Source organism: Glossina fuscipes, unplaced genomic scaffold, assembly GCF_014805625.2.
Source record: "Glossina fuscipes isolate IAEA_lab_2018 unplaced genomic scaffold, Yale_Gfus_2 115, whole genome shotgun sequence".
NCBI lineage: Eukaryota > Metazoa > Arthropoda > Insecta > Diptera > Glossinidae > Glossina > Glossina fuscipes.
In genome coordinates this window covers 1,346,252-1,372,170 of record NW_023998458.1, presented here as the reverse complement: position 1 = coordinate 1,372,170, position 25,919 = coordinate 1,346,252, and the positions used below count along the sequence as shown (strand labels likewise).

General features: G+C 34.3%; 1 protein-coding gene across 1 annotated transcript in view; it reads right to left on the bottom strand.

The window, feature by feature from the left end:
- The window catches only part of LOC119640093 (homeobox protein 2), a 128,391-nt gene that overhangs the window by 55,988 nt on the left and 46,484 nt on the right, over window positions 1-25,919 (bottom strand). The window contains exon 2 of the mRNA XM_038037906.1: window positions 10,448-11,982. Coding sequence (XP_037893834.1) covers window positions 10,448-11,873 — 1,426 coding nt within the window. The 5' untranslated portion in view covers window positions 11,874-11,982. The remainder of the gene's footprint in view (window positions 1-10,447; window positions 11,983-25,919) is intronic.

The following is a 25,919-nucleotide window of genomic DNA, read 5'->3' as shown; positions in this document are numbered from 1 at the left end:
ACTTTAATCGCTTATAATTCCCATAAAAAAATTGCACAAAATGTGAAATTTGTAAATGAAATGTTTTTTTTAAAATAAAAGTGCAAGTAGTGGAAAAAACAATCGACATTCAATTCAGCTGCATAAACAATAGCAAATGCCAAAAAGTAATAACAATTGAGAATTTTATTTTTTTAAAGCCATTAATTGTATTATAATATAACATAAAAAGAATAAAGACTTGAAGCGTAGAATGAATTTTGCCTTGTATTGGGCATAGTAGTAGTATTCGTTCAATTATGCATTAAAAGAGAAACTTTACATACGAGGCTTTTGAAAATCTATTTTTTCACCAGATCCTTAAGATGCGGCTAAAATTGTATTTGTACATCACACTAATAATAAAAGGTTTCCACATATAGAACAACTTTTAATAAAGTTATATATTTGGTCTTTAATATAATCCTCATGATTATTTATATAAAATAATTTCGTAACTTTCCTGCGATTTTAAGGTTCGTTTTTAAAGAAACGCTCCTTTAGGTTCTCAATTTAGACTTGGGAACTTCAGGTTGGATAGAAATCTAAGGCTTATGAAGAGTTTTAAAAAACTTAGTTTAAAGTTTTTAGCGATATCCACTGTAATATTGATCGGCAATGCCACCATTAGTAGCAGACAATAAATGCTCTGTATTGTCTATAGGCCCTGATTAAACTTTCATGTATATTTTACATATTCGCTTTCGACAAGAAGTGATGTGATTGCGCTAAGCTTGTAATTCCGGTTCTCAAACCTAATAATATTGTTATGAAATTCGCTTTTACATTCGTATCACTGGATCGTGGATATTTTGGCCAAGAGAAATACACTTCAAAGTTCTTTGATTTACAATTATATTCCTTAACAGTAGGATCATTTATTTACAATTTATTTTGGCCGTACTCTCAACCTCTATGTTCTTGCCCGACTAACTCTCCCTTCCAATAATATTCTATTTATATACATTTTTACAAGCATGTTACTGTACAATTTGTGAGTCCTGACTGCTTGGGTGCGGCCCTTCGGGGAGTACTCGTGGTGGTTGTGGTTGGCGAGTTCCTACCTAAAATGGAACAATTGAGTGCAGCTAGGCCTCGCCATTGACCAGAGTGGGGTTTATTGTTCCATACACAATAAACTGTTCTGGACTCTGGTGCTGTTTAGGCCCCTACTCTGTGGGGATTGTCTAACTCGCCAGTGGGCGTAGTACGCTTAAAAGTGGCTTGGGCCACCGTGGGGTTAAGCCTTTCAGGCAGGAACCCACGTTAAACCCTTGCCACAATTTCTGTACCTAGGGGCTTGGAACAATTGAGTGCAGCTAGGCCTCGCCATTGACCAGAGTGGGGTTTATTGTTCCATACACAATAAACCGTTCTGGACTCTGGTGCTGTTTAGGCGCCTACTCCGTGGGGATTGTCTAACTCTCCAGGGGGCGTAGTACGCTTAAAAGTGGCTTGGGCCACCGTGGGGTTAAGACTTTCAGGCAGGAACCCACGTTAAACCCTTGCCACAAATTCTGTACCTAGGGGCTACTCGGTACGAGTTTCTAAGAGATGGTGGAGGGGTTGGCTGGAAGATGAGATCACTCTACCATGTCAGTGCAATACCCGAGACCTATGAATCTCAAAGAAAAGTAGTTCATGGTGTTGGCAACCAAGGAAGTATGGTGAATCCGAACCAAGTACTGTTGTCTTAAACAACCGCTCAAAGTATGCCAAAGGCTTTGCAAAATAAACTAGGAGCCACGGGGGTCAGGAGGCTCGCCTCACAAAGCCACGTATGCCTGCGGGTGTATGATGGGCTTCATAAAGTCGTTGGAATTAAAATTTAAAAATAAGTTAATTATACAAAAAGGAATTGACGGATGGCCTTCCCTTTGGCCTATTAATTAATAAACTCTCTTGAGAATTAATACATGCAAAAATTAAAAAAGGAATTTGACGAAAAGGCTTTTTCTCGTACTCGTGGTGGTTGTGGTCGGCAAGTTCCTAGCCAAAGTAGAACAATTTGAGTGCAGCTAGACCTCACCACTGACCAGAGTGGGGTTTATTGTTCCATACACAATAAACCATTCTGGACTCTGGTGTTGCATAGGCCCCTACTTTGTGAGGATTGTCTAACTCGCCAGGGGGCGTAGTACTCTTAAAGTGGATTGGAACCCACGATAAACCCTTGCTACAAATTCTGTACCTAGGGGAGATAAACTATGCTTTAATGGGGAGCATAGATGGCCGAAACCCTCACCTCCCAGTGGTGATCCCCGGGCAACGGCTTCGGCCGGCTAAGAAGGATTTAAGGTTTTGGGCTACTAACTCGGCGAAGAGTTTCTGAGAGACGGTGTCATTCTGTTCAAAGCCGTAGATGTCCACAGTCGATTGCGTAGCATCAGTCTTAGTTCGAAGTTTTGGAATCGTTTTATCCATTTTATGATTTGATACCGGCGCTTACTTACAAGTTCCGACTCAAGAACATAAACGCGGTAAATACAGCTGGTTGGCGGCAACATTGTCGTGTGCACATTTTATCCCTTGAGCTATCATTCAATCTATATTTGAAAAGAGTAAGATATCGATCTACTCATGTTCTGCATGTTCTGCTATCATTGGAATGTCGTACGTCTTCGCATGTCCTATTGATAGCCAATACTGTAAATAGTACGCTCGAGCTTGACACAAACCAAATTTGAAAATGAACTCGAATCACCCATACAGGTGATTTTAGATTTAGGTGAAACCCCATGTTACTTATAATCTAGAATGTTATGCATCAACCTAGAATGCTGCATAATTATTTGCGAGCCCTATTTAAAGTGCAGGCTACCAACGCTCGCGATCAACTTGCTGTTTCGTTTCCTATTTTGAAAATATTTTGTAATGCTTCCGTTCACGACCGACACACACCGGACCAAGAAAGACTCATGAAGAGCCTCATGAAGAGCCTCATGAAGAAGATAGAAATTCCTTCCAAACCTAAAACTTTGCTTCTTCATATCAGTTAGCACTGTGCATCCCTTCGAGTGCCTTTTGGTATTCATGGATACTGAGAAAAACTGAAATCGAAAGCTTACAGTCTGCATATAAATATCCTTAGTTGATGACCACACATTAAGTTCGAAGGCATGTTTCTGAGATTAATCAGTTTTCAACCAAAAGAGGCTCTACGAAGTATATATGTGGCATCCAGCTTATAAGTATTTTTTTCTAGAGCAATTAAATTTTCGGGTAAAAGATGTCGAAGTTCGCCTATAAACGCAATAGAAAGAAGCTTTAACTAACGATCCATGGACGATGTCTAGAATAAACTTGTCACGAACTTCTTTCAAGTCATTGAGTCATTTGAACTCCCATCAAGGAACTGATCTGCCTCCTTTAACATTATTAAGAATTTTGATTTATAGTTGCGTTCCGACTCATTCGATCTAAGGCAAATATATTTTATTTTTTCCCTTGAGGTGAGGTAGCTATGTCAGGGGTAAAAATGGAAAAATTAAGCAGATTTAATTAAAGGAGCTGGGAGACTACAACAATATTCGTTAAGCTTACAAATCGGCATAAAATTTTTCTCGCGTCAAATACTTGGAAAATGGTCTGCGTTAGTAAACAACGTTATATGTTTGCGGTGCAATATTCAAAGCGATATCGTCAGCTGGAAATTATTGCTTACTTATGGATACCTTCTGTAAATGGAACACTTTGTTTGCTGTTCATTATAAGGCTGCAAATAAATCGATTGCACTTCAATTTGAATTGTGTTTTGAAATTGAAATCGATGTCTTTCTTAGATGGTATGTACAGTCTTCAAAAGCGCAGAAGTTTATCTTGTCATGAGACAAGACTTACGCTTAAAGCAAGTGTAGATTCATTCAATTCGTTTTTAGACATAGGCAAGCGATGGTAAACATTTAAGCGGAGTATATATATGTATATAAATATATAAGGAATAACAGGTTAGCAATCTCAAGTTTTATAAACTTAAGAATTTCAAAACCGAATGGTCGCACTGGGGTGATTAACTTAACTCTGCCTCAACATAATCATTAATCAAAGAAACATTTTCCAAGTCATGTAATAACATATTTTAAAAGTTGATTATGAAATTGACGTTTTATGTTTATGCCATTTTAAGACTCACTTTGAAAATTAAAAAACACACAATTAATTATTTTTATGACTTCATTAGTTAATTAAGAAGCAAAAAAATAAAAAAAAATAGAGACTTGAAAATAATTTATAAATAATTTCAAGCTTCTAATAAGACGATTAAAAACAACACATACGTACAACAAGTCAAATTAAATGACCAGTAACTAGCGATTAATAATAGCAACAACTTGTCCATATCATAAAATCGATTGTCTTTTAATTGTTAAACTAAATAGAATTTTTGTACACAGACAAGTAGACAGAGGCAGTCATTCAGTCACACACATTTAGTCACTTTGGTCGCAATGAGAAATGAAAAAAAAATGCTTAAAACAAAAATAGTAAATGAATGAATATACTTGTATGCATGCATATATGCTTGTGTATTCACATATATATATATATATATATACATAGATGACATAAAACATTGCCGTACAATTCATGTGAGAAAAACAAGTGTTGACTTTTTATTGTTGTTGCTGAATATTAATTTAATAATAGACATGTGCAGGCATACATAAATACATACATACATGCATACATACATACATACATACATGTCATACTCAATTACAATGCATTTTGCATAAAATCAAATATTTAAAGGAAATAAAATGGCAAAAAAAAAATGAAGAAGAAGTGAATGCAATTCAATGCAATGCAAGTGCCTACATACCAATCACCAGTGCTATGGCAAAAATTATTTATGATTATTTAAAAGAAGAAAATATGTTCGATTTGCGTCAAATTTTTCACGTCACATCACCATACTTTCCTTCACTTCAACTATTGACTTGACGGACATGGACCTAAGTATTTTTTAAATACAATTCAATTTAGATGCGAGACATAACAACTTTGACAGCGCACCAAGATTAAAACTTCATCAAAAATGCCTTACGCGTATCAAGAGAACATAAAATATTTTGCAAATAATTACGACGGGACGTAACTGTAAGTAACAGTAAATCTACCGATTAGAAATTCTCCAAAGTAAAAAAAGGAAAAAGGGTAAGTAACACAAACAAAAAATCAAGAATTGAATAAATTGTTCTATTCTCTCGTTCCATCCAGCTGCTTATAGTATTCTTTAAGCGATGTAAGCAAAAAAACAAAAGACGACCTTTGGATTTAGACCTATTGTGAATTGATTCATTCTATAGCATATTGTAACTAAGACAATCTAGGCGCTCTTCCTTTGGGTAAAAATTAGTATAGTTTCAAAAGCCTCAAGATGGAAGCTTCTTCTTGAAAAATGCTTGAACGATTTGGAAAATATCTGCGGATATCGAGTTAGCTCAATCCACGAAACTCGATGCAACTACGCATTTCACTTATCATCGAATGAAAAATTTATTGACCACCAAATTGCTCTCGAGGAACATATTTAACCTACGATCGAGTTTACTCGATACCGACAGATATAAACTGGCCTCTGATTGGTATTTGTTTTTATTCGAATAGTTGTTTCAATTTGAGAGCAAAGCTTTATCGTTAAAGCAAACTTTTTAAACCATTCTTTGATGTATAACTCAGTTAAAAGTGAACTTTTGGACTGGATTTTTGAATCTTTTTTTTTAATATATTTATTTTTTCGCATTAAGAATGACGATAGCAAAACTATAGTATAGCTGCTAGCAACGTCGTCTATAATCGAGACGAAGAGATCTCTAAATGATCTGACTAAACATGCCCAAGTCTTAAGCAGGTAGCTCGATCCCACTTAATCATGTCTGTAACGACATAAGCCTTTCAAAGGCAATTAAAAAGCTTACAAGCGCGCCAAGTCTAACTATGCACACCATAACCTGCTTTAGTGCGCTTAAATAGAGGAAAGTTTATCCAAGTTGGATTAGTTAGCGAGATTTTAGAGCGGCTCTGTTACGTCATGTTAGACCTATGATGGTCAACTCTTCTATCCATTTCATTGTAAAAAATGCTAATTTTGCCACTGTCGGAAAAGTTGCTTCATTTTGTCTCCAAACTCAAGGACTCGGTTTAAAGAAGTAGCATTTCCGCTATAATAGTCTTTTATTTTTATAAATCCCTTAGGTTTTTTTAAAAAATTTCATTATTTAGTTGCTTAGAAGAAAATAAAATTTTCGTTATTTTTCATTTTATTAACTTGGACGGGACGGATGGGTATCCAAGATGCGTTTCCAACCTTATGTGCCCTGTCTTACTTGTTTCATATTCATGTTCTTTTCAAATTAGAAATCATGTCAAAATTCTCTTGACTTGTTAGCCAGAAACGAAATCGTTTTTTCTTTGTTTTCGAATTAATTTGCCAAACGATGATATCTGCTGTTGTTGCTTAAATATTTTGCAACGTGATAAAATTGCAATTTTTGTATGTGTGTTTAGTCTCTTTCTTTTTGTTGATATGTTTTTTTTTTTTTTGCTTTTTTTCTTAATTCATTAATTGCGATTTTCTGTAATATTTTTGTGCAAATGTTTTTTTGTTTTTTTCATGTTGCTAAACTAATTTAATTGCAATTTATTTAAAAAATTTTTAATTAAATGCTTGCCTTAGTGGTTTCATATTTTTTCTTCTTTATCTTTTTTTTTTTTAATTTTTTTTTTATATTATTAGCATTTGTTTTTAATTATTGTACAACAATAACGTTTTCCGTTTCGCCATAAACGTTTGCATTGCACAGGCAAAAGTACATAACACATTTACATTACGTTTACATTAATGAACATTGTTGTGATTTTTTTTCTTTTCTTTTCCTTTCTTCTTTTGCGCGCTATATGTTAAGTGTAAATATCATTTATTTATTTTTATATTTTTAAGATTTACTTGCACGCTTTGTGTGTGTCCATATCCATGCACGAGTGTGTGTACGTGTTATGTGTCTGTGTGTGTCTGTGTGTGTGTTCTTTTAAGCATTTATTATTGAATAAATTATTAAACCAATATAATCAATGGTATATATATATATATGTATATATACATATATATGTATATATACGTGCACAAGCATGTGATTTGCATGTTTAACTTATTTATGTAGGATTACGGGCTGCCACCACTAATACCAGCCCGTCACCCAGCCAGCCAGGCAGCCAGCCAGCCATGGTTAGTAATCAATTGAATGAAAACAATGTATTAGTATGAGAGTGCAATTGTTTGTGTGGGACGTTGTTCAACTCATTCGTGTGTCTACATTTATGCCATTTTTAGTGGAAAACTTAACTAAAAATAGCTCTTACGCGCACACGACTCATAGATATGCAAAAACTAAAACAATAAAAAAAAAAACGAACCATTATAGTTGTTGGAATAAATTAACAGACAAAGAGTTTTCATTTCTAATTAATTATAAAAAATTCACTTCAAATGAAATTTCTTCAGAAATATAAAAAAAAAGAATAAATAAATAAAAAAAGCTAAAGTCATCATCTTTGTTATACGCCATTTTAACTGATTTATACTATTACACAGTACTTTTCGCTTAATGTCAATCTTAAACTCATCATAATCGTTATCGTTCATTTTTTTTTTTTTCAAATAATTTGTTACGCAAAGAAATATGCAGTGAAGGAAGATCGTACTTTTGTTTTTAATTTAAGTGAATATAGTGAACACTAGAATTGATGTAACCCTGTCTATCCGTCTGTCCGTTTTTCTTTAAGCACTGTATATTATGGAAATGGCAATAGAAGATTGCACAGAGTTTCGCTTTTGTTAGAACTGAGCTCCTCGTGGAGATAGGTCGTGACAAGTAAAAGCATTGTAGCACTCTCCACCATTTTGCTTAATATAGTTATTCATACGGCAACTTTTTAATATAAGGCGTTACATGCCGAAATGTGATCCAATCAGAATTATTTTTAAAAGCGTTCGTCCTTGGACGTAAAGAGGACGGTGTACCAATTTCGATCAAAATAGTTCAAAATATGTCATCTGTAGGTTGAACACGAGGTAGGCTGGTCAGCTTAAATCGATTTAGAAAGTGATTCTAAATGGAACGGTTTGAATTAAGATGCTTTGAGTGCAAGAACACAGAAAGGGTAGACGCACAGACCAGCCTAAACAGATTTGTCAATATTTTGTTTTTATTTTAAAAAAATAAAAAAAAAACGGGTAGGAAGGCTATAGTGGGCCAAGGCCTATACGTGTCCACGCAGTCATTCATATAACGACTTTTCAAAATCAAAATTTCACGATCGAAAAAGTGGTGCGATTCGAACCATTGTAATAGCGTTTGTCGTGTGGTCAAAACGTGTTGGTCTACTAAATTCCGTTATAGTATCTAATAAATTGCAACCAGTAAGTTGAATATAATTATGCAAGACGCACAGATGCCCAGGTAGCGTTAGATTGATTCAGAATCACTTTCAGAATCGATCGATATAATAAAAGATGGGTTTATGCCAAGTTATTCTTCAAGGTGTTTTAGATCCATACACTTCTAACACAAGCGATGTAAGCTATAACTATGTACTGACAAACGCAAGTATTAGTTACCTAAGTTGAACCCATTTGTGGACACGTTTAGCTGTGGAAATATGGAACGGCGGCTGTTTATATGTCTTATCTCCGTGAGAGAGAGAATTCATATGTAAAAACGCGCACGTTTCTGTGTCCTGCCGTCTGTCTTCAAAATATTAACCATAGCTAAAAATTAATAAATCAATATTGTCTCTTGTATGCTACGTGTCTGTCTGTTTGCGCATATTACGTTGCTAATATGTTATTACATTCATCTTAAAGAGTTTAAGGAAGTTAACGTGAGTGGATGGATAATGTGGGGATCTGTCGTGTAGCCCACAGCGGCGGAAGATTCATCGCACAACGCCCCCTGATATGCTTAATCTCCGACTACGAGGTCGAGAGCTCATCATAATGAGTTAATCAGCAAACTATGGGTATTTTTGGTCAATAAATACAAAGCAATAGACTTAGTAAACCTTCTTTCTGCCTTTCTTCAATCGTTTTGTTATGCTAAAACAGTAGATTTGAAATTGAAATGTGGTTTTTGCAATTCTGAATTCAAAAGCTTTAAGCTGAATGCTACAACTTATGCTTGTCGACGTTATGCCAGATCCCTGTTCATATATCTCGCTTGAAATTGAAAAGTTTTTAGCTCTAAAAAAATATTTATCACATTTGATCAGACTCTAACACTAGTTAAAAAACTAAATGCATATTCAACCCCTTCTTTAAAGTATCGCAAGGTTTGACCAGGTTCATTTCTGTGAATGCATAAATTTGTCTGTGAATAGTGAAATTTTCAAAATTTTAGACCGACCCATTGCGTTTGCTTTTGTAATGGTTTCTATATATACCGGTACCTGCAGACTGTTTTCCATATGGGCGAAATTGGCAAAGGCATGTCAAAAGCAACAAGAAGTAAGATTGCGGATTATTCTAATTAAGCCACAGAGTGCTTGCTCTTACATAATACCGCGTAATAGCGTGTTCTTATATATATATTTTATTCCTTGTCTTCTCTTTCTACTAAAATTCAGCGAATCAACATAAATGTCGGAAGGAAATAATTGAAAAATATCAAATGATTTTTCCCAAGTCGCATAGGTGGTAATGCTTCGCATGCTCCTTCGGATTATCAATTAAAAGAAAATATTGACTTTTATTGGAAACTTTTTTAATGCAAAATCCTAATACCACAATAACAAGAATACAGATAACTTCTTACATATATACAAATATTTCTTATATATGACTGCGCAATTGTTTTTACTGCATTTGATTGGTGATACCTGAACAAACTTTTACCGCAAGTGAAAAACCTTAAGTAGTTATTTTATTTACGATTAGTTTTTGTTTCTGCTGCGATAATTGCTCTTAGAATGAGAATCGTGCTACACTTTTTTTCCCAAACGACCTCATTACGCTAACGATAGACAAGTTAATTAAAAGATTTTCCTTTTTTTGTTTTTTTCATTCTAAGAGACGAAATTCATGTTTGCCCCAAACCAAATCAGGGAGAAGTTTTTACTTTTTTTTTTCGCGGGCATATTTCTACGCAAATCAAATCTAAAAAAGTATCTTTTTGCATTTACATTATGACTGAATTGAACCCGTTATTTGTGGTTTGAGATGAACTAGAAAAACTCCCCGTAAGAAATTGGACTTGATGGTGATATCGTTGATGATATCATATCCCAAAGAATGCTCATAATAAGTAGGACTTAAGAGTGATAGCGTTAATGATGTCGCTTAAAAGCAATTCTCCCTAATAAGTTGGATCTAAGAGTGGCATCCTCAGTGATATCATATGCTTATGCTTATGCATAAAAAAAATGCACTAACCTTTTTTCAAATGTTTACCCAACATGGACGATTTTTCCTTGTCGCCAATATTAATGCCTAATATTTGATTTTGTTTAACTGCGGGCGGTGGCGATAGCGAATCTCGTGTTTTTTTCTTCGCAACGCATAAATTTAAAGGTTGATCCATAATCGGTGCCACATCTATGGCCGTGGCCGGCATTGCCACCGTATCCTCTTCACTTGTATCGCTTAATGACGTTGCGCTATGTATTTGATTTACGGTATCGCAATGACTGCCTTGCTGGGAGTACTGTTGTCGAAAGTTACCTAAAATGCTTTTTGGGGATTTGGCAGGTGCTGGCGGCAACGTGGCTATAGACGAATTGGAAGATTCATCTTGATTGTCACGTGTCGATCCATCACGCCATCCTAAAATATCCGCTATGCCATGGGGAGTGGGACGATTAGGTGGTCGCGCATAGACATGCGGATGCCATGACATAATTGTTGTTGAATTATAAGTAATCTGTTGAGCCTCTTGTATACCAAGTGGTGATAAAGTGGGGCGGGTAAGGGGATTCTTTGTTCGTGCAGCGGTAGCTATAATTGGTGGTGAAGGAGTCATTGGAATTTTAGCGTTGCTGTTGTTTGTGCCGTTATAACCGTTGATATAATTAGCATTTTTGGGATTTTCTAAACTTTTCTGTAAAAATGTTGGCGGCGCCACTGGACTTGTAGCGGTGTGGTCGCTCTCCGTTCGATATTTATTGGATTCAATAGGCGAAGCCGTTGATGATGTAGCCAACGAGCCCGACGTTTCACGTGTTTTTAGTAAATTCGTTAGTTTCTCTTTATTTTGAGGACTTAAACAATGGCCGCTTGTCGTCGTTGCAGTTGTTGGCGGAACAGTTGCCGCTACATTGTGACTAGATGAATGCATGTTAGTAACATTAACACTATGTTGTTGATAGCTGTTGTTATTATTATTATTGTTGTTGTTGTTGTTTTGATGATTATTATATAATAACATATTATTATTATTAGTATGATTGTTGTTACCACCACCACCACCACCACCACCACCATTATTATTATTATTATGGTATACATGTGTTGTTGTCGACATTGGCGGTATTGTCAGCGGGCTGCGGTATACATACGAACTCGTAGCCATTTTATAGTCTATTTCCGTTTGCGGCAATTTATAATTGCTCGTATGGTGTTGTTGTTGTGATTGTAAATGTTGAAAATGTGTATGCTGCTGATGCTGGTGCTGTTGATATTGCTGCGGCTGCGGGTGCGGCTGATGCTGCTGTTGCTGTTGCTGCTGCGAGAAATGATGTTGATGATGACTCACATTCAAATTATGATAATTGTAATGTTTTTGTGACGTTGACTCAAAGATGGGTGCATGTGCTCCACTAACCATTTCTGATGCCACGTCACGTTCAATTTCGGGCATCATTTATCAGCATTTGTTTGTCTGCTTCTCTGCTTGATTTTTGCCCCTTTTCTTGATTGCTGCCTTTAATTGGATTTTCGTGTAGATTAATGATCCGACCAGTGTTGATGAGCTGTAAGAAAAAGAAACAAAGGAAAAAGAAATTTTTCATTAAAAAAATTAAAATTTTTCTTTAATAAAAGAATAAGAAAAAATACAAAAATCTGTAAAATCATTTTGATAAGATCATCTTTCAAATACAGTTTATATAAAACTTTTACTTTACATGTAAAATACGAAAAGAAAATTAAATAACACGAGCAAGGGAATTTTCGTCTTTATAATGTATTTATAAATGTCAAAAACACTTAAAAAGTAGTTTATATTACGAATAATAAAATAAGATTTTCTTAAATACACGCACACACAAACACCCTTAAATGGAAATTGTAACAATGAATGTTGAGCAGCGGCAACAACAATAGCAATATACAATAGTGAAGAGATAATTGAAACCAACTTGAATTCAAAGCACGCACTGTCTGTGCTTTTCTATATACCGGTAATTCCTTCAAGAACTTAATCAGTCTTTGAAATTAAGAAAATGAAAAACAAGTAAAAAGACAATAGTGGGCTATGCTCGAAAGAGAAGTGCGATCCGAATCATTTTCCATAGCGTTGGCCGTTGGACTCAAGCACGTTAGCGTATCAAATTTCATTAAATTATCTCAAAAATTGCAGCCTGTAAGCTGAACATAAGGCGGACAGATGGACAAAAAAACTTAGATTGATTCAGAAAGTTATTGTAAATTGCTGGATGGGTCTATCTCAAGTCCTTTTGAATATTGCCCTTTTACCGTAAGGGGTGCAGGGCTTAAAAACAAAAAATGTAGAGCAAGTGAATCTATTGGAAATGTAAGCGAGAAGGATCGAAGTTTGAAGCTGATTGGGAATGTTAAGTGGCATTCAAAAGTATGGAGAGCATAAATTACCAGCCTATTTACTAAGAAAATAATTTAATTTTTGACAGTTGTAAAGAAAAGAAAATTCCTGTAAATTATTAAATGCACTCTTAACCAGATTTGTTCGTTTTGCTGAATGAAGATTGGATGTGGGAAACTGCAGTAAGCGTTGAGACCGAGGCAAAGACAGGTTTCCTTTTTTCTGGTCCGAGTACATAATAGAGTCATATCTCTTATTAAAAAAGTGTATACCATATGTCCTTTTATAAAAAGCAATTAAAATTACTCTTCCAAGCCATATCTTGGTTAAATAATAAAGTTTTCTATTCCGGTATGACAAAAATTACATCAGTCCTTTAACTTTTTCATGCAAGCGCATAAAAGATAAGAGCAGAGTAACGATGTCACTACCTTTGTTAAGCCAAAGAAGAAGAAAAAAAAAAAAAGAAAAAAAACATCAGATTTTATTTATAGAAATTAAAAGAAGTATATTTTTGTAGAATAAGGGAAATTTTTATAGCGACAGATGTCAACTTTTGTATTTTGAGGACATTTTGCTTTGCCGTTTCAGATCACCCGCCATTAGCACATGATCATGGAAAAGCTGACATTTCAAAAGATTATGGAAATTATCGACATATATGGAGGGATTCGCTGGTTTTTCATCTTCCATTTCTATTCAATGCTTTTATTGACAGCACTTTATTATACCCAGTACCGAAGGTTGGGTGGACATGGAGGAAAGCCGACAAAGTATATCAGAAACCCTACAAAGTATAGCAATTCTTGATCAGCATCAAATTTTCAGTCAGAATCAGTTTAAGAACATCCAGATGTCTTTCCGTGCAATGTTTGTCGTAAACATTCCCATTCTCGTAACAATGGCGATATCGCGATAACGCCCCTGTATTCAATATCAAAAAAGTGGGTATTTTGCGAGTTACTCGTGAAGTGTAACAAAAAATATTTGCTTACTCTACTTTAATAAAAAACTTTTTTTTCTACCAAAAACGTCAATGCATTCCGAAATTGATTAAGTGATGAATTCTCTGCTTCTTTGCCATTTAAAGCTGAAAAGATGCCTGCTTAGCTCGTTCATTCCTTGTTCAATTCAACAGATCCACTTTGATAATGTACGCGTAAGTTGTTAACCAAACCTTTAAAAAAGATTCCGCGACTTTTTTGATGTAATCTAAAATCCCGCTAAAGATCCCATCCTCTGCAATTGCTGCTTTTTATATATATTGAGATTATTATTTGAGACAACGCAACCGTTAGTTCTTTTATTCCCCTTCTCTTTAATAACTTCCTTCTTTGGTCTTAATAGACTTTTAGGCATCTGTATTAATCTATAAATTAAGCAAGGGAACTATAGTTTAAACATGGGTGGGGAATCAATCCAAATCGAACATATGAGATTTTTTAAAATCGAAAATTCTATCTATATTGGATGGTATTGGCATCATCACGCCATAAATAGAGTAAAGGATGTGTTTTTTCAACGTAGGTAACGAAATATAAAGTAAAATATATTTGAAATTTGAAAGCATTAAGTTACCGGTTTGTTTAATTATAACATATTATGCCGGCTTTGCCGCTGTAATCTGGATACACTCCCTTACGCAGTATAGAGATTTGAAATTTTCTACTATGTAGTTAGTTGTGGGTATGGCTTCTCTTTTCGTATATACTTTCAAAACCACATACAAATACTTATTTTGCATACAATATAATTCTGTTTACACGTGTGTACACACCGAATGTTTGGAAATTCTATGGCAATATTCTTCTTATGTATATGCAAATAAGGGGTGGATGCTGGGCAGTCGGAAAACTTATGACGCTATATAACGTAGAAACAGTTACGGCCTTAACCGTAGATTTACTGTTGGTCCGATGGTAATTTTCTTAGAACTTATGCCATCTGAACCTTTTCACTTTTGTTACACCTGGGATAGTTAATGTTATCTTAAGTGTACTAAAGGTCTTGCGTAAAACTTCTTTACAAATGCAATAGACTCAACACTAATTAGAGAGATTTGCCGTCCTTCCGTCTTTAACAAGACACGTTAAAGTTAGTGATTATGCTAAGACGTTGAGTTAAGCGTACGTTATGCAACACAAGAAGTTGCAGAAAAAACTCGCAATTGTAAGTTAAGGGAGGAGACTACTGTAGCAGTCTCTCCCATACCCTGCATCATTTGTGTTATGAAAGTGGTGTGTAGGTGTGTCGATTAATTCTGAGTCATTTTTCGCATAGATCTTAGCTTGTCTGTCGGTCTGTCCGTCTGCCTTGTTTTCTTGCGTTCAACCTACAGGTTGCAATTTTCGAGATATTTTGATAAAACTTAGTACACCGACGTATTATGGCCCAAGGACGAAAGCTATTGACAGTGGTGCAGATCGAACCACTTTTTCGATCAATTGCCATATAACGCTCTGTTTTGGAAAGCCGATGAGCGCCGATGTGCAATGCATCTTTCATTTAAGGGCTCTGAGGCAGATGGTGTCACTTGTCCAAATTGATATCTGCGAAGAAAATCACTTAAGCTATGTACGTAGGCGTAACAAAACACGGGGGACTTTCAAAACTATTGAGTTTTTGTGTCTACTCAAATGAAAAAGAAACAATGTACGACCAACAAAGCTTGTCAAAGACACCCTTGTGCTTTTACTGCGTTCCGTTTTACGGACTTTGTAAATAATTCGAATGGCAGCCGTTTGCGACTTTTAAGAATAGCGTTCCGAGACAAGTGCGTTTAAATTTCCAAGTGGTGGTATAATGTTATGTAACTATGCTTAGAAAATCAAATTTTTTGGACAATACATCCTTGCTCTGCCATGCCAACAATAACTTTTTCAAACATTTCTACAGTGGGTTACGCGCTTCAGGTCGACCCTTTAAAACTTTGCTACGCCCATTATAATTTTTTTTTTTCATAGTTTTTGACTATATCGAGGATGAAAATTCGACTCGCTTAAGGGCGACTTCAATTTGATCTGCTGTGTGACTTTTACGATGATCTAACAATTCTATAAAAAATGTATATTAAATTGTCGTCAACAATATTTTTAAAAATTTTATGTGTATGAATATTTTTTTTTCTTTCTATTTACTATTAAAACACAGGCACACATACAGCTTTGGCACTTACTCCTCAGGCTGCGTGTATGTTAAGTGAGTTTCCTTTCTTTTTTTTTTTTTTTTTTTACAATATTTGTGTGCATACAAAGTAAGTAAAAATAAATTTTAACTCTGCATACAAGTGTGGTAGAGTTTGTTCGCAGTTATAGCAAAGGTTCATTTAATTTCAAATATGTTGTGGATTCTATTTTTTAATTTTTTTTTTTTTTTTTTTTTTTTTTTGTAATATCACACAACTACAATATTTAAAAGCACGTATGTAAATGTTTTTACATCAAAAACATGTAAATATACATATGTGCGATGCTTTGTTTTTAAAAAGCTTGTTGCAAAGGTTGAAGGTTGCCAAATTACGTTAGAAGTGTTATTACTGCTATTATATTTTAATGCTACAAAGTTAACCTTTACTTATTGCTATGCGTTGTTCTATTTAACTCCCAGAACATAAAGAGCAAGAGAGATAGAGGAAGGGAGGGAGAGAAAGTAGTTGTGTTAGTAGTTTAACTTTACATGTTATTTATAGCACTTTTCAATTTTAATATGTAAAGAATAACAAGAACGAATTTTAGGGACGTGACACCTAAAGACAAATAGGTAAAGCATACAGTATGTTTTTCTACGCTCCCAACTCTCGAATGGCAATTATTACTTTAAAGTTTATTTATAGAGATATAAGATGGAAAGCACACTAGCCTAAAGATGGGGTTTAGGGAGTGCTTTCTGTCTGCCTTAACTTTTACGATATGGATCGAGATTATAGATGCAATCATATTCAATTTGGTCAAAGCCTTGGCTTTCATTGGGCCAAAGAAGTTAAAATGAGGGTTAAAATGTAGTAAAATAAATGACCCCGTAACACAATGCATAAAGCCGTTTTTCCATGTTGCACAGATTATAGAAAAGTGTTTGACAAAGTGCAGCACGATATATTAATAGATATCCTGAAAGGTCTTATTATTGACGGGAAAGATATACGACGCTTCATCAAAAATCTGCATTGGCCAAACAACAGAAATCATTGGTAATGATGTAAGTACAAGCACATGGGTTCGCCAAGGGTGCATTTTGTCTCTTCTTCTTTTTAACACTTACTTAGCGGCAATCTTCCAAGAAGCTATTGAAACGGTCGAAACATGCACTAAGGTAAATGATAAAAATAAGAGCCTTGGATTAAACCTAAATGTCAGTAAAACCATGTGATTGTAAGCCGAGTGAAAAGTACATATGCAAGTACCACTCTATCAATTAATAACGAAGAGGTGGAAACGACTTTCAAGCTTATAAACCTTGGGTCCATATTACACGAAGATTGACCAGGTTACGCGAAATATCAAAAAATTCTAGCAATTGATGAAATGCTTCGTATGATCAATGCTCTTGCATGGTCTCGAATCAAATTGTGCGAGTCATTTAGGTTATACAAATACATGAGCAGTTTATCATCCACAGTGTTTCACTTATCGTTCAGATACTATACGATAACAATTTTCGCGGCCATTGAATAAGTAATGTTTCTTTTTTACCAGAGGGAGAGAGCGAAATGTACAGAACAGTTCCAATTGCTTTACGTAAGTACGTCTCCCTGGAAAGTGCCAGGAATTCAAGAAATTTTTCAAATTTCAAAGTTCAAACGTTTTCATTCAAAACAGGCGGCGTCTCAAAGACATGCGATTAGAATCCAAACGTTTAGAATTCTTACAAAATCTCTCCATGAAAATTTCCACAGCTCATTAGGAATTTCTTGATAAAGTTGCCTCCGGGAAGGACATTTTCAAACTTAAGGCACTAAATTTTAACAAATTCAGTTCACACTTGCTGTACTTACATCTTGCAGCTTTTGGAGTCTAAAAGAATTAAATTTAAGCGAATGCAATTTCAAGATCGTTGATTAGCGCTGTCCTACTTCATTATACAAATATTTTTCATTTTGAAAATGTCCAATTAGTAGTTCTTTTGCCATTTATTTTCTATTTGTAACATAAATACGAGTGAAAGCTTTATAATCCTGTGTAGAAGTAGACAACTGCTTGTCATCTGCCTTAATTAATTGTTTTAATTGAATAGAAATTCAATAACTATTTCTATATGTACTTGTCATCACCATACATATGTATATGTAATAATTTTTATCTCTTATATTTTTATGGATTATGTCAATTTATTTTATATGTATATATGTGCATATATACATTTATGTATTTATATGTATGTATGTATGTATGTTCTTATATAAAGTAAAAATTTCAGAGAGAAAATGCCATAGAATTTACAAAATGGATTACTCGCCGATTGATGCTCATTTTTAATCATTACTCTACTTTAGCTTTGAGTTTCAATTAAAACGTAAAGAGAATCCTTGGAAATGGTGTGCCATTGAGGACATTTACTGTATAATTCACAAGGTGTAGGTATGCATTACATTATGTAAGGCTTCCCATGTAATAAGCATTTAACAATTCCCGTTAAATCCAAATACTTCCAGTTATGTCAATTAATAGGAATTAATACGAGATTTAAATCTCTTTCGTAATTGGCTTAATAATGTCTCTCAGGCAAATTATGGCTGCACAGAGTTTTCTCTTTCAACTAAGCGTAGTCTTGCAAAAATTTAACCTTGGAACTTACTATAACTTACTTAGTTAAGTTTCGCGTAAGTTTCGTTAGTTAAGTGAAGCACGTTCACGGTGAATTCTTTTCCAGAGTAAACGGGAAAATTAAATAAAGCATAAATTTCTGTTTAAGTACGGCATCCTCTCCTCCTGCCCCCACCACACCACCTTCCTTGAATATATAAATTCACTTTGCTGAAAACCATGGATGTGCACAAAGAATTTCAAGTGATGTAATCGGGCAAGGCTGTTGCTAAAAATTACGCGTTGTTGCGCGGTTAGTCTTCATGAGAATTGCTCCGAAAAACAGATCAATGTGATCGAAAGTTAGCATAGTAAATTCTTCTGTCAAATCACTTTTCTATACCAATTTTCATTATAAAATACTGAAGAGTGTTTCTTGCTGTCAGCTTGAGCCAAAGTAATCCGATCCAATGTACTTCCAGTTGGGTGTCTTCCTTGATTAAAACTTATTAGTGTACCGAAAATGGCAATCTATACGTTGTAGGACAGAAGTACAGACACGCTTGAATTTCTACAGAAGGTGAATTGATTAATATGGGAAATGTATAAGAGTATAGCAACGATGGTAGGCGTGCCAGTTGGCGCGTGCTTCGGTTCTAGTAAGTATTATTCAAGAAAACAAAATTGTAATGAAAAAGATTTCATTTAATGAAATACTTTCAAAATATTTCATAATAATTATTTGCATATACATATTTTTTTTATTATTTATTTGCATCCTTTTGATGTTTTGTTATTTAAAAAATTTTTGCAAAAAAATTTAATTTTTAATCCTTAAATAATGAAACTCTTGTCGCATTTATGCACACGTTCAAAAAAGAGGAAAATTCCTTCCATTAAATAAATTTACATCAATAACAGGAAAACAAATTGTATTTATAAGTATGTATACGAATGCTATTCAGCAAAATGATAAATTGTCATTTCATTTCCATCCCCGGCACAAGATATAGAAATTCCTTCGCAATCCTGATATATGGAAGAAATACTATATATAATACTATACTACTGCTATATGACATGAATTCCATTTTTATATAAGGACTCGCACACACTTTGCTTTGCTTATGCAATCGGAATGGAGAACGGGGGAGTAGATAGTATAAAACGGAGAAAAAAGAATTAAAAGAATTCACCTGCTGTCACTGCCACTTGCAAGCATACATAAGTAGATATCACGTTTGCCAGCTACACATAATAAATAAATAAATGAATATAAAAAACCTTAAAAAAAAAAAAATTATTAAAAATAAAATTTTATTGCATTTTGAACGCAAATACAGAGAAATAGTAAAATATGTTTCCATTTATTTTTTGTTTATCTCCCTTAGTGGACATGTATGTACTTGCAACAGCCAGCGCGATTGACTTTCCTTTACATTGAAAGGAACTCTACGTTCGCAAGTGTTGCCAATGATTGGTTTCGTGAAATCAGTTCAGCTTTCTCAGTTCTCTTACGTATATTCCCTGTGCCGGGGCTAGAGTCGGCGGAAGCATCTCAAGAACATAGCTGCTTCTAAGAAAAACTCGCAAAATTATTCGAGCTCATGGTAGGTAACTGCGGCGACTGAAGCAAGCAAAACAATTTTTTCACATAAGTGCTTTTCATTGATCAAGAGGGGAAACAAGAAAGTAGCCGATTAAAATAAATGTGGGAGATAATATTGCCAGCATCCGTAAGGTAATTTGCAATGGTAGTTGATGGTTTAGCATGCAGACGCCAGTAATGGTTAGTCAGGCAAGCGATAAAAGGAGGCGAATAATGTTAATGAGAATTCTATGCTTTACCCAGAGAAATGTTCCCAGACAAGGGAAAAATTGAGAAAGCAAACAGTCGAACCAAACATGGAATCTATTGAAATCGTCTTAAGATGCGTGCATGGACTGTTACGTGCCTCGCCAATATTGTCTCTGCAATATTTCAAAATTCCTCCCAGGATGTTAGGAGAAGTTTTTGGTGTTTTTGGATAAGCAAAAGTGTACCGGCTTTTAAAAAGGACGGATAGAGTTCACGAAGACTACATACGGATTCAGAGCGCTAAGAGTACGCCCTCAAATGCGTTAAAAATTATAAATTAGACTTGTCTCATCTACTATGAGTACATGATGTATACTTTTGCTAAATTTTTATTTATAAGTTTCATTTTTCTGGTTATTCTTTACTTTTTGTTGTTCCAGTTTCTTTTCCCTCTTACTGAGGATACTAAGTATTTCGTTTGTTGTTCTTGTGTCAATGTATTGATTCTATATATTCAAGCGTGTTAGTGCATTATTCCGTGCACGTCAATAAATGTTTAAATGTATAAAAGATTCTTCTTCTATATATATGGTTAGCAAGATGTGTTCGTTATGCTGACATAGCAAAAGTAACTTGAAGAACCAGAAGTAGTATGAAGAAGAAGAGAATGAAAAAAAAAACTTGAATCCTTAAAAAACACAAGCAGGAAATAAATTTATCCGTAGGAGAGACTACGCTTCACAAAAACCCGCATCCACACACACACACACACACACACACACACACACACACACACACACTCGCACGCACATAATTCAACATTAAATCCTTAAATAAATAAAGGGAAGAAAGCTTAACCGTAACAAGGTTTTTCATTTATAGATATGCTATTGTGGTGATTTCTTCAATACGTATGTTGCGTGTGTGCTGAAGGATAATAAAAGTTTTATAACAATTCATTTTTCAATTTTTTAGATAACATCAACATTTTTTTCCCTTTTTTTTTGTGCTTTTCTGCTTTCTTGCTTGCCCTACTGTTATCGAGAATATAAAGGGGATGATGAATAATGTCCTTAATGAGGACATTATTGAGAAATCTCTACGTGTTTAGGTTGTTATTTATTTTTGTGCTTTTCAAAATGTTAAACATCATCTTCAACGCAAAAAACTTTCAATGAACATTAACTATGCGAAAAGGAAGAGAAATTCATTATTTATTTAATAATAGGCTGAAAGTGTAAAACGAAACGTAAGTGTAAGCGCGTGTAAGCGGGTGTTTAAATTTTACTTAAATGTCAGCACAAATTGGCGAGACAACTCAGCGTCTAGTTGCTGAAATTAATAGACAAGTAATCGCAATTAGTTGATGATATTACAAAGGAATCGCCGCCATTAGGTTCGGTTGGCACAGGTTTTCAAGTATTAGCGAAGCGAATGAGTGGGGCTGGGAGATTAATCACTAGTGTTATGTATCGCTGATAGCTTCAACGTCACTAACTAAGCTAGCTATTCTTTCAATTAGTTTTTGCCTTTCCTTGCAGCGCACATTGCACAGCACTAAACACTGAATAGAAAAATGTCGCGACAGCTCATCTTAGAAGCAAGAGTGACTGGATTGATTAAGAAAATTTTTGTAACGATCTTGGTCGATTAACGGCGAAGGAGAAGGGAGATGAGAGATATTGTTTTCATTTTTTTTTATTGTTCTGTCAATTACCCCTTGTACCAAAGTGATGTTTAAACTCTTCCAATCTCCTCCTCCTAATAAGAGTAACTCTTCAAAAATCCTTTCCACCATTAGCCAAAAGTGTTTTCGATTAATGTCTTTGAATGACTTTGGAAAACTTTTCCTTCGTCAGTCAAACGTGTTTTCGATCTGAGTTCTTGATTGACCGACCACTTATGTGTTTTAAGAAGTGAAATTGACAACAGTTGATAAGAGAAATGATAAAAGTGTCAATCTGCAGGGCCTTTCTAACGTTATCTCAATCGTTATCGTTTCATTTTCGTCATCCACCGAAAACTTTTCTCAGCTAATTTTGCTCGAAGAACTACCTTGTTGACTATGTCTTTCCTAAAGAATCGAGCATTCATGTTTGCTGACTTTGCCTCAGAACTATGCCATTAGTTTGTTTATTATCTCTCAACTAAAGGAATCGTTGGTAAGAGTGCGGAAAAGACAGCGGAAAAAGAAAGAAGGGCGCAATTAGATCCTTAAACACTTTAATAATATTCATTTAGAAGATGATATTGTCCCACTTTCGTGATCGATCGAAAATTGTTTTCAACTAAATTTGCAGCAGATTCATCTCGTTCGATTGTCGATTTATTTTTCGTCCATAGATTTTGATAATCACGTTTGCGAGTAAGAGGGCAGAGAGACGGCAGCAAAGAAGTATCATCCTCCAGGACAATTTCTATCGAACGCTTAATTGCGTGACCGAAGTTTCCGCTTTTGCGGAATTATTTTTAGTTGATTTTCCCTTGCAGCTCCACGCCCTTAACCAGGTAATCACTTTTTTCCCATATAAACTGAAGATCACGGTCGTGTATAGGAAGTTTCAAAGTGGGCCGGGAAGAAGCGTCTTTTATAAGACTCTTCTATCGAACTTTTAATTTCTTTTCCGAAGTTCCTCTTCCCATGAACATCATGTTTTCGCACTCGATTTAAAGAAATGAAAATTAAATAGTTATGTAGAGAGCGTCATTTTCTCCAGACAGGGATACAGTTATTGCTAGAATAAGTACGACATTTGCAAACGTTCCGCTGTCCGCATTTAGATTAAAGATATGCGGGCAATGCTTATCGCTAAAATTGTTAAGAATAATTATTTCCGGCAATCGGAGAATTGGAATGAGAATGAATATATTTAAAAAAAAAATGCTATCTCTTCTCGGAATAGAATTAGTGTATTCTGTGTAGTATAGTGTTTAGTAGTAGTAGTAGTAGTAGTAGTGCGATAGTCTACCGGCCAAGTCTATTAACCTGGATCGAGTAAGACAAAGGATAAATTGAAATTAAAGAAGGCGTAGATGGTTCTCTTTCTTTTATGAAGATTTTATAACTGAAATCTTGGAGTTGAAAGAAAAAGTCGATGAACATCTGCTTTTGAAGTAGCAAAATAAAAGTGATCGGGAGAGAAAGATCAATAAGAATTCAATATAGTCATTGTGCACATGTTATTAATTAGCAAAGATCATCCTTGCCTGCTAGCGGCTAACTAATTTCGTTCCTTACATTGAAATTGATGAATGTCGTATTCTATGAGATTATATTTGGACGCAAAGAATATGTGACGAATGCGGGTAAAGCGATCGTCCGTTGAATGAATGATTGCAAAGGACAGACTTTGTGAAAGTGAAGAGAGAGGTTAGCGAAGCATTTAGTTATCATAGGCTAACGCAAGCATGTGCGTGTATTTATGATTACTTATGCAACTGTAAGTCGAGATGAAAGATCCGATTAGTAAATTAAATAAATAATTAAAATGTCTTTAACTTTAGCCGCATAAAGTCAAGAAGTTGTTATAACCTAATTGATTTGCTTTGTTGTTTTAATTTGTTGTTTTTCTTTTCTTTTTTTTTCATGTGCAAACGAGAAATTTTCATTTAACTTACTTTGCAAACTTTCTCTTATCCTTCAAAATGCCTCTTTAGCTGTATCATGCACACTTTCCATACGTAAGTTTTAAAAGTTAATTAAAATTTTCCCTTAAACCACAAAGAACTCAATGTGCCAATGTTTCACCCATTCCAACCACACTGTCGTTAAGTTAATTAACTATAATCCACTGAAAAATACCTTACAAAGGCCATAAATATTTTAAAAGTTTTTTTTTTCCATTTTCTGAGCGTGTATTTGAAAATTATCGCCAGAGAATTTAATATAAATTTTATTGCAGAGTAGTACAGCGTAGTCGTAATGGTTGACGAAAAAGTTAAGAAAAAAAAAAAAGAAAAACGAAGGAAATTATTGGAACAACCCTTTAAATAAAAATTTGCCTTAAAACATATTAAAAAGACATTAAGAAAAGCAAAGCAATTGATTTTTAAAGTATTTTAAGGGATGACACTGCATACATTGAGGTCAAAAGGAAATGAGAAATTAAGTGGCACATTAGCAACGCAATTATTATCCATAAAAATTCAATTTAAAAAGCATTTACGAAGCTTGAAATCAAACTGCACTTTAAAGAGTTATAAAGAGAACTAAAAAGAGAGAGAGAGAGAGAGAGAGAGAGAGAGAGAGAAATGAAATGCTGCTCATGCGTTATAAAAATGTTGCAGCAACAATGTATCTATATTTTAAGAAATTGTTTTTGCTTAAAGTCTTCTCCTTCCATAATTAACCAACCAACTTGCTGACGTTTATTAAATAAATTTTTCTATTAAAATGTCATAATAAGGAAAATTACTTTTTTCCATTTCCTCCTCTTTCGCTCATCGTATGTGTGCATCTTTTATATCACTCTTGTGATCTACATTAAGGGTGACTGTTTTGTTTTGTTTTGCTTTTTCTTTTTTTTTTTTTTATCGGAAATACTTTGAAGATTTCTATAGATTTCCTTATTATAGGCATTTGGCCTTTTAAAGTTTATTTTTTTTTTTCTTTTTTTTTGGAGAGGATTACGAATATAATAATATCATAAGAAAATTCACCCTATGATTTCACAATTTTTTGTTTTGTTTGTGTGTTGTTAAAATATTTGTCATAAAACATTCCCTTTTTTATTATTTGCTTTGTCATCGTTAAGATATCAACACCGTTATTCTCTTCTACACGCACAAGCACACGCACACGCACCGCCACCCATCAGCATCATCATCATCATCATCATCGTTCTCATCATCATCATCACGTGCTTATCATTCCACCACGTTCAGTAAACACGAATAACAAAAAAAAAAAAAAAAAAAAAATGAAAAAAAAATCACAGCACGCGCCTTAATATTATTTACATAGTTACACAAATGTTTGTGTCTGTCTCTCTCCTTACATGCACATGCATTGAGTACATGTTACATTAAATATGTTTTAAGAATATTTTACAAGTAATTACTGTACTTGTCTTTATATGTGTACTCTATTTACTATGCATAACACACAAGTAAGTCCTTTGCTGTTACAGTTGTTTCTTCTTTTCTGGGTTTCTTGTAAAAGAAAACTTTTGGAAGAACAAAAATAAAAAAAATAAAAAAATTGTCTTCTTGTTTAGTTGCTTTTTTTTCTTTCAATTATTTATTTAAAAAAAAAATCTTTCGGTTTTTTTTTTTTGTTCCATTTGCTAAACACACAAAAATTTATTGACTTTATACAGTTTTATTTTTTTATTTTTTTTCATTTTTTTAACAATATCTTTTAATCCTTGTTCTACTAAGGACGCAAGGAAATAGAAACTTTAATTTGGCACGAGGCCAAATCAATTCAATGCCATGTTGTTATTGTTGCTGTTGTTACCGTTATTGTTACTATATTTTATATGGCAACGAGTCAAATGGTTCTTTACCAGCAATTTAATATGACATTGACAACAAATTGTTAAGGAAAATAAAAAAAAAAAAAAAAAAAAAAAAAAAAAAAAAAAAAAAAAA